This window comes from Coffea arabica, chromosome 6e, assembly GCF_036785885.1.
Source record: "Coffea arabica cultivar ET-39 chromosome 6e, Coffea Arabica ET-39 HiFi, whole genome shotgun sequence".
NCBI lineage: Eukaryota > Viridiplantae > Streptophyta > Magnoliopsida > Gentianales > Rubiaceae > Coffea > Coffea arabica.
This window is the reverse complement of record NC_092321.1, coordinates 10,341,048-10,350,897: the sequence shown is the minus strand read 5'-3', so window position 1 is coordinate 10,350,897 and position 9,850 is coordinate 10,341,048. Positions and strand designations below refer to the sequence as shown.

The 9,850-nt window shown below is 38.0% G+C and overlaps 2 protein-coding genes across 2 annotated transcripts; both read right to left on the bottom strand.

Moving 5' to 3' along the window:
- Positions 1 to 2,455: 2,455 nt before the first annotated feature.
- LOC113691682 (E3 ubiquitin-protein ligase RSL1-like) lies at positions 2,456 to 4,915 on the bottom strand. Its single transcript, XM_072055188.1, has 2 exons — positions 3,782 to 4,915; positions 2,456 to 2,649 (listed from the first exon to the last, which is right to left on the bottom strand). The coding sequence occupies exons 1-2, from the start codon at positions 4,786 to 4,788 to the stop codon at positions 2,574 to 2,576; spliced, it is 1,083 nt and encodes a 360-aa protein (XP_071911289.1). The 5' UTR covers positions 4,789 to 4,915; the 3' UTR covers positions 2,456 to 2,573.
- Positions 4,916 to 5,697: 782 nt separating this feature from the next.
- Positions 5,698 to 9,850, bottom strand: LOC113693662 (uncharacterized). Its single transcript, XM_072055187.1, has 5 exons — positions 9,686 to 9,850; positions 7,513 to 8,369; positions 7,030 to 7,230; positions 6,405 to 6,600; positions 5,698 to 6,183 (listed from the first exon to the last, which is right to left on the bottom strand). The coding sequence occupies exons 2-5, from the start codon at positions 8,353 to 8,355 to the stop codon at positions 5,999 to 6,001; spliced, it is 1,425 nt and encodes a 474-aa protein (XP_071911288.1). The 5' UTR covers positions 8,356 to 8,369; positions 9,686 to 9,850; the 3' UTR covers positions 5,698 to 5,998.

Here is a 9,850-nt window from a genome sequence, read left to right as displayed (position 1 = left end):
CCTGTTTTCTGTCACTTGTCTTGGGTTTTACTTTTTTATTTTCTTTCTCCCATAGTCCTAATTTTTCCTCATTGGAAACATTTTATTTTCAACCCATCATTTCACTTCTTTTTATCACCGCCTAGGTTTTGACTAACAAACGTTTCCTAACACATATCAAGAGATGTTCAGGTGTTAACTTTTTTAAAAAGTATAATTATTTTTTAAAAAAATCTAAATTTAAAGATGTAATAAATAATAATAGTATTTGCATTTTCATGATAAATTAAATGTAATGTACGTGTACTAACGAATGTAACTCGTCGAAAAATCTAAAAGGGCAAAAAGTAGTAATACATTTCTAAAATCACGATTGTTATTTTTGCTTACAATTGCATGGCTTGAAAAGTCAAAGAAACAAAGAAGGAAAAAACATAAAAGTTAATCTTTCCATATGCCAAAGAAGAAACCCTTTTCCATATGTATTATAAATCTCGAAGTTAGGATCTTTACATTAAGTAGATGGAACAAACAAAGGAGTCACCTTTGCCGATCTTAAGATTTTTCTCTCTTAGAACAAATGCATGCTGAACTTCAAAAATAATGCTTGGTGAACTTTTCAAGTTTGGAATATAGTAGTGAATAATGCTTGGTCCTACCATTGATCATATATGGTCATTTGGAATTTGGATTATATCGAAATTGAATAATGGAATTTGGATATTCTCAAAGTATTGGAATGATTGGTTTAATCAACGGTCGCATCAAATATCTTCTTAAACAATAAGATGATCGATGTTGTCCACTAAAGACACCAGCCACACACAAAACGAATCCGTCCTTATCAAAAATAATTATTATTGTTACTTTGGAGAGATTACAGAAATTCATAATTTAAACAAAAGTTAATAATAATAATAATATGTGTTCAGGCTCCAATAGTGAGTGAAAATATCTACAACGTCTGTTTGTGTACGTTCAATTTTCCTACGTTTGTGAAGAATACAATTCTTGTGCTAATATTTCACTTGGCTATTTGATGAAAGAAAAAAACCTCAATTGAAGAACAAGTTAGGCGGTTTGCTACAAGCATGATCCTTAAGAGTTGACCGTGCAATGCAAGCCAGCAGAAAAGCCAGTCGTTCATTTCCAAAAGCGTAGATATGCTGCTTCCGGTAAACAAAGAACATTTTCTGGGTACTGACTAGAGCCTAGTATATAACTAAATACAGCCAATGAAATGTAAAAGTAGATAGAAATTCTTGAAAGCCACCAGGCAAAGATACAGAACAATGGCTTCACACACGCAAAAAACATCCTACTCGGGATCTACCTGAATCAGAAAATATAGTTATGTATCCCCGTTAACTGGACACAAGGACCACCAAGGTGAGGGTTAACATTTGTCCCTCCTCAGACGAGACTCTAATGACTGAATGCACTTTCAAGGTCAACTTTCATCCCTAGCAACGTAATTTAGTCTTAAGAGTTCATTTCAAGAAAGAAAGCACTTCAGCTTACAACCATTGCAAACATGGAGAAATAGATAGTCTAGAAACATCAACAAGAACTTGTCTCCAGCAATTATTGTATACCTTCCATGGAAGAGAAAGATCAAAATTGTATCTTTAACCTTCAGTGCATAAAAAGTTACTTATGCAGTCTGAGGATTGAAAGCTGACTTCTATGGTTTACTCGTGTTATTTTGGGGACAAAGAATTAAGGTAATTAATTGCTGATTCCATAACATAGAAGTATCAAGCATTATAAGCTTGAAAAAGATCTATTACAACTCAATGTGGAAACCATTCAACCCTGATTATAATCTAAAAACTAGTCACCAATAGTCACAAAAGTGGAAGAACAGGTTCCCGGGAGGGGGAGGGGGGGTGTGTGTGTGTGTACCAAGCTGCATGAAACGGATCTCAGGTCCAGAATCAAAATTAATGTTAAGCACTGTAAGAGACATATCGCTCATGACTAGTACCCATGTAACTTGGTCAAAGACAAAAAACTGGAAAGATCATGCAAAACGATTTTCCTATGATCAAATGGAACAAATATCCAAAACTGACCTATAACCAAGCACAAAAACCAAGCTGCTTTCAGCAAATTCTGCATCCAAATATTCCATCTCCGAAAATCAAAACATGTAACCTTACCCAAGATCCATCATGTGATCAAGGAGTCAGGAAACCTAGCCTGGCAGAAGTTTTTATCTCAGCCTTTATAATCACACTCAGTCATGATGGTGCATCCGCTCTAATATTGTCAGCAAAATATACGCTCCACCTGGTATTTGGATACACTACATGACAATCAGGAGATAGCTTACAGAGCTTTAAACTCCTATTATGAGTAAATAACAAGAAGCCAGGTAAAGGACTCAGGCATTTTACTGTGGCTTCTTGCACACTATACACATATATTTTATCCAGGCAGATGCTTCCAAGACTATCAAAGAAAAGGGAAAGACTTTTCAGCAAAATGTGCCCAAGATACTATTCATTCATTATTCCGAGGGAGCCAAAAACAGTAAAGATATATGCTATACAAAATGTCCCCACCATCCACAATCTGCAGAAGGATCTAAGCTAATGCTTACAATTGGCACAGTAATGATTAGTACCCATTTGAGCTCCACAGTTGTAACAAAATGTGTATTTACACCTGCAATCCCCCATATTATAGTTAATTAGCATCTTTCCAAATATTAAAAAAAAAAAACCAAAAATGCAGGTGAATATGAGCAAAATCAAAACTTTTGCACGGTACAGCAAAAATACACAAAATTTCAAAAATACAGTAAGCAAATTTATTATTTCTCAAACTGATTAATGGTATTAGTATAGTACAACAAAAAATAGCTTTGAGAAGCTTTAAGCATGCCTTGTATTAACTTTACTTACCGACAAGCTAGATACAAATGATAATAGCCTTTCCAAGGAGGTTCTTTCATTCCCTTTTGTGTCTAAAAGTGGATCACAAATTGGCATGTAGGTTGGATTACAGGAATCAGGATGGATGGACTTAAAAATCAAGGGGCCAAAAAACTCAAAAGAGGGACAAGAAAAAAAGAAGAAAGAAAAGGGGTAAAAGAAAACGGAAAAATTTTAGTTACTTCTTATTCTTCATTAAGACATGCACATTGTTCTCATAATTGCTGAAGGAATGACCTGCTTAACTGTCTTGAGATTGGGCATAAGCTAATTTTCAGTTCAAAATCCCCAAACTGCTGAATTCTATTAGGATATCTTTTGAAGTAATATGATCTAACACAATGGAGAGGGGTCCGTCAAATTGGCCTAATACAAAAAATGACTCCTAGAAGTCACTAAAGAATTTAATATACAAATTTTGAGGATAAGTGCATTGGTTAAAAATAGCTTTTCCACTACCCAAAATCTGAGTCTGCAATGACATATTTGCCAGTTTGCCACCTACTGCTTTCACGTTAAGTCACCTAAGCAGCTTAGAAGTTACTGATGACAATAACACGAAAGCATTATATGTCAATCAGATTTCAAGATCTCACACTACTCAGAAAGGAGTTCATATCTTGTTTGCATAGTAAATCATTTTAAGTATGCAATCTTGTATGAGATGTAAATTTCTGTAATTTCAGAACATACAGATCCATATCTACAAGAATAAATTTAAATCTAAAGGAGTTGTAAACATGGCAACAATCCAAGTTAAAGACAGATAAAGAGAATTGCCAATTGAAGCTGCAAATTGAGAGATTACAACAAGACTAATTTCAAATAGAACTCAAGAATATCACAACAAAACTTATGACTACCTGCATTTCATAAACAAGCACCCGGAAATCCTCTCAACGAAAATTTTGCACTTGGGACACCTTTTCCACTTCTTGCTCCTGGCCAGGTTCATTAGCAGAATATCCTCTCTTTCCCTTTCGTCCTTATTCAACATTTGAAACTCATCACAGGAAATCTCCGAATGCCAAGGTACCCTGCACTTTGCACAAAACAATCTCCTACACTCCGGGCACTCAGAATGTGTAATAGCCTCATCACTGCTCCCTCTATCATCCACCAAAAGCGAGGAGCAATCTTTATAGGGGCAATAAAATTTCTCAGAAGCCAATAACAATGCCTCACATAGCGCATCACCCCACCTATCAAAAACTTGAACAGGCAATATAGACCGGCAATATTCAGGCTCTAACCTCCCATTACACCCAGGAACCGGACAATAAATACTAGTAATGTTGTCTTGCAACTTTGAGGCGACATATTTAGCCATACACTCAGAACAATAAGAATGAGTGCAACCCTTTATGCAGAACAATGCAGCCTTTGGCTTTTCATCAACACAGATATCACACATAAAAGTAACATCAACATCACCGCTATCGACATTATCATGATCATTGTTGGCTGTAGCCTTAGAATTGGAAGACTCGCCTGTGAAAAGCTTCTTCCTTGGAGTTGTGGAAAATGAGGCAATTAATTGAACGTCATCATCATCATCAAGATCACAAATGAAGTAATCTTGGGAAAGATCAATGACCCTTTTAGTTTTACCACTTGTACTGCTACTAATAATGCCAATACCGCTGCTGCTACTCTTTGATTGAGGTTGAAGAGAGGCCATTATGGCGAGCTGGAGGTCTCTGTCATCAGAGTAGCTTTCAACTGAGATGGGGTTTTCTGGATTGACTCCCTCCTTGCGAGAGAAGGGTTTTGCATACAGTACAGAAACATCAGCATCATCGTCATCATCATAGCCATTCTTAAGATCTTCGCCGGTGAGAATCACAACCTCCGGGGCCTTAGTCCCCATGCTGCTGCTGTTGTGGTTGGTGGTGTGAGATGGGGTTTGAAAAATGATTTTAAATTAGGGCTGTTTTCAATTGTAGTCGCCACTTTTGAGGACAGCTCGTACCTCGGAAGTTTTAAGTGAAAAAGGGAAAAGTTGAGACATTTACTAAACGAACACCTCGCTGCAATTATTTATCTTCATTTTGCAATAGAAATTACTATTAAGTTTAGTACTATTTTAATACCCCCATGCCTTTTTGAAGCATTTTATTAGTATTTATTTTATCATCTTATGCTATCAACACATTGTTCAAACTAGTCGAGAATGAATTAGACATGCTTAACGGTTTTTAGTGAAAAGGTTTTAGGATCCTTAATTTGAGTCATCCCACCGAAATGCTCTTATTCGTTTATAAGCACTTTCAATCAAAAAAAAAAAAATAGCATTAAAATATTTTAATGATTTTTAGTAAATTTATGAAATAGAAGTTCATAGTAAAATGTTCTTCAGTGCCATAATTGATAAGTCAGGATGCAAACTGTTAATCGCTGAAAGAAATTTCCCCGAATCCTCTAATAAAAATAAAATAAAATAAAAGTAAATTTAAGAGCGGTGGGGTTTTGTGTGGGGAGGGGGGGTGTTTGGAAAGCAAAGATACCAACCTTCTCTTATCGTTTGTTTGGATGAGTTGGAAAGGAATCAGAAATGAACAAACTACCAATACACGTTCATATTACATATTAAAGCCCAAATGCAAATTTGCTTGATGCTTGTTCAAATCCGCCGAAATGACACTGTTTATGGGCTTTGATTTGGCCCATCAACACTGCCACTCCATTTCTCACAACTCTCCTAAGAGGTCTTGCGATGTAGCAGGCGGCTCTGCATTATCCCACAGAAAGAACAGAGCATGGACCAACACACAAACACTTCCAAGTTTAAACTGAACCATTTTTTTTTTTACCAAAATATGTACCGTCACGTATAAGAATCATCTATATATATACACAGGTGAAGACAGCTGGTTCACTAACTGTACATCCAATGATAAACAACAAATGAACATGACGAACCCTAATGTGCATGAATAATAGGGAGAGCGCAAGTTGCTTATTTGTCCTGGAGGTGAGGATTTTCCACCCATGAAGCATGGTATGTACAGCTTCTTATCCGAGAATTGGAACGCCATGAACACATTGGAGGTAAATATAATTATAACATCAAGATGCCACTAGCATCGGAAGCTTGCATAAAGGTCCTGGAGAGCTGCATACAAGGGTTCGGCAGCCTTAGGTCTGTCCACTATTCCAAGAAGGATGTCAGCTGCAGTAAGATAAGGATCACCATAGAAGCGAAGGTTTGTATCCATCCTAGTTGAGACTATGTTCCCTTCCAGTGAAACACCTACAAATGCACCTGAGACATAACAAGCAACATCAGAATGAAGATTTGGTCAATCTATTGCACAAGGATATAAAAAACAATGAGTACATTCTCAGCGGAAAAGTAGGCTGTTAAATCCAACCAAATTTCAGAGTTAGCATCTCTAAGCATCCTACTACGTCTATTCTCAGAACTAGTAGCATTTCAGTCTGAATGGTATATTGTTAATGCTAGGGTCCACCAAAATGAATTACCTTTACTGCAGCTGTAAGTATAACACATGCCAGAGCCCCTCTCTCCAGCTCGCATATCTGCCTCAAAAACCCTCCCAACTGGTCCAGCTGCAGCACTGCATCCAGCACCAAGAGAGAAATGCATTCGACTACAGAAAGCTTTCACAGCTTTTGAGTCGTGTAGTACAATAATGAAGTCCATGAGTTCGCCGCCAACCTACAGACACAAGAAAATCATTACCAGTTACACGCTACAACAATTGCTAAAGTAAACAGCAGCGAGCAAAAACCATGTAACAAGAGAACCTTTCAATAAATCTGGAGAAAATGGCAAAATGAAGTAGCTTGACCAATCAAAGTAAACTCTCGACTCATTTGGATAAATCAAGATATTCAAAAGAAATAGAGGGAATCCTTGCATCAAAATGCAAAATTATGATCTTTTGATCTGCCCTTTGAGGATATCACATGTATGATTTACAATTGTCAATAACACAACCTAAAAAGTATGATAAACAGAACAAATTCTGAATCTCAAATAACATGATTTTCAAGAAGAGACCTCCTCAGCCCCGGCAGCGGCCAGGGGGGGGGGGGGGGGGGGGGAATAAAATGAAGGAAGAAAAGATCTTTGTTGATGCTATACCTGCGCACCCCATCCCAGGCCAACAGAAAGCAGAGCTGATGGAGCTGACCATGATCCATCGGCTCTTCGAGCAATGACCAAGCCAGTTCCAAGTTTATAAGCAAGTACCACCCCACCTTTAGCCACCGTCAAGATTGCCAAACCTTTGGCCCCTTCCAGAATTGCTGCAGGAATGGACTTCTCAGGATTCAAGCGAGCAACCTGTCCATTAAGAGAACTCTCAATTATATTCTATGTATTTGTAAAATAAATGATGTCATTCAAAGGTAAAACATACTCATGCATGTCCTCTTGACAAGACAAGAAAGATAAGTTTGTTTTCAAGCCCAGGAGTAGAAAATTTGCTACAAGGACGACAAACAACAATAACTTTAAAACACGTGACCTTTGCTCCTCTCAACAGAATGAGAGCACATTCAAAAAAAAGGTTACTAAACTTACAGAATACAACAACATAGTCAAGTAAAAATATTGAAACACCACCTGGCAGTAATTCCTTAATGTATTGGCAGACTTATATATCTCTTGCTCCATGGAGAAGCCAACAGGAAGATTTAGCCACCCTCTCATTGAAGTCCAATCCATCACATCATGCTTTGCAACCTGAACTGCATTGCTGATGGTGTTGATGAGTACTCCTTGCAAAGGATCAAGCCTGTCATAGCAGGTGTCACACACCCTTTGCGGGTCCCTCTCCCGAAACTTAACAGGTAATAAGCACCTTCCTTTTGAGCATGCTCTGCAGAAGATCCCTCCACAAAATCGACAATGATGTCTTCCACGTGTAAGAGCAGTAAATGGAGCATTACACTGCATGCACACAGTACTGGAACTGTCTGGAAGCCACTCCGGAGGTTCAGCTTCCAACACATCTTTGTAAGCACTATAGTTAAATGCAGTTGCTTCAAGAAGTGGTGGTGCACTCGGTATGTAAACTGATGAGTGCAATACCGCATCCCCATTCTTCGCAGACCCAAGAAATGAAACATTCGAATTAGAGAATTGCAGACTTCCGGCAGCATTCAGACTTTTATTCCGACCAGTCAAAATGGCAAAAATACCACTCAAAACATTTTTCAAGTTCACCTCAGGAGGACCATTATGCTGTACAGTCTTATAGCGATCATCACTGGATTCATAACCTCCATCCAAAAGGTCTTCAGACTCAAATGGAAAGTTGTATAGATTACCTTGCTTCAAGGAACTTGGGCTGGAAGGGCTAGCGCTCTGGCTTCCAGGCACAGGCCAAGCAGTATCATTGAAGTCATCAATATATTTGAACTTGCTTTTCTTGTTGTCTAAATTTGAAATCGAGGAATATGGCATTGTTCCTGATACACCTGCTTGCAGTGGAAATTGTTGAAATAAGAAAGAACACTCTGCCAATTAGAAGAGGAAGTAAAGTTACTAGAATGTTTCAATAGGAAATCAAGTAGTAAACAAGAACTTAAAAAGGTCAAACAATAGTCCACAATAAAGCCAGAAGCTTTAAGATAAATCTGTGAGTATCAACAGCCATAAATTGGTTACAACCATATCGTCGTCTCTTTTCTCATTTAATTTGCCCTCCCCCACAAAAACATTTTCCAGGCCGAACTCATAAAGTGTCCAGACCGTTCAAAGGCTCGGTCCAGCCAAGTCGTCACCAGAACTTCCGCCTCCATTGCGCAACTGGTCTGCCCTATCCCAAAGACAGTAGGCCCAGTGGAAACTCGTTCAGACTCTTTGGGCTGAGTCGGCTTCAGAACTCAAAAGAGCATCCGAGTCCACCAATTCAACCTTCATTGACTCACCAGATATCCATGAACGGAGGCAACGATGATTTTCAGAGGCTTTTAGGGTATAAACAAATAATAAATAAATAAATAACTTACCCATATCCAATTTATGAGAAATTGCACAGAAAGACAGAAATAACAAATCAACCTTTAACCCAAAATTCTCTCTTTGAAGACTCTTAAGTAAACAGCAAGTGGGTGGCAGAGATTCAAGAGAACGAGAAGGAAAAATAAAAGGGCGAGGAAGACGAGAAGGCTTTCATATCATATGCACGGGTGGTGGTGGTAAAATTTGGAGAGAAGCGGAAAGGGAGGAAAGAAAGAACGAAAGGCAACTCAAGGGAGGAGATGGCTACGGAAGATCAAAGTTAAGCACGTAAAAAAATAAATATATATATATAAATAAAATAAAGAGTTAAGCACCGTCCTTCGGTTGCTTTGAAGGATGCACACCCTTCTCTCAAAGATTACCCATCAACTAGAATGAAGGATGCAGATTCCTAATCCGCATTACATTAAATTACAAGAAACACTTACATGAACACACCCAATATTAAACGAACAGGGGCTGTAGTTGGGGAGATTCTTCTAGTTGCCGCGAGACCTAATTTTTGAAGTCAATGACTCAAATGGTTGGGTCAATTTGTTCGAGCTTTCAGCTGAAGGAATTTCGACAACTGCGGTTGACAAATTCAGAATCAACGGAGGACCAACTACTCTGCCCAATCAAATTAGGGTTTTGTGCCAAATCTTATTAACCGAAATTCAATTAAGATCCTAGGGTTATTAATATATATGCAACAGAGAAGAGTGCAGGTCACAAAGACATACGAGGAAAAAAAACATAGAAATCCAAAATCATATGGAAGAATTTTTACCTTTTTCTCTGTAATAGTGATGGCGTAAGAGCTTTTGATTTCTGCTATATTTGAAGCAGAGATGGTGAAAAAATTGACAAACTCTTATCCGAGTTGCGTACTGCAGTGGTTTTGGATGAGCAGAAGAATTCGGGTCTGGGTAGTTTTGTTTTTTTCCTTTCCGGA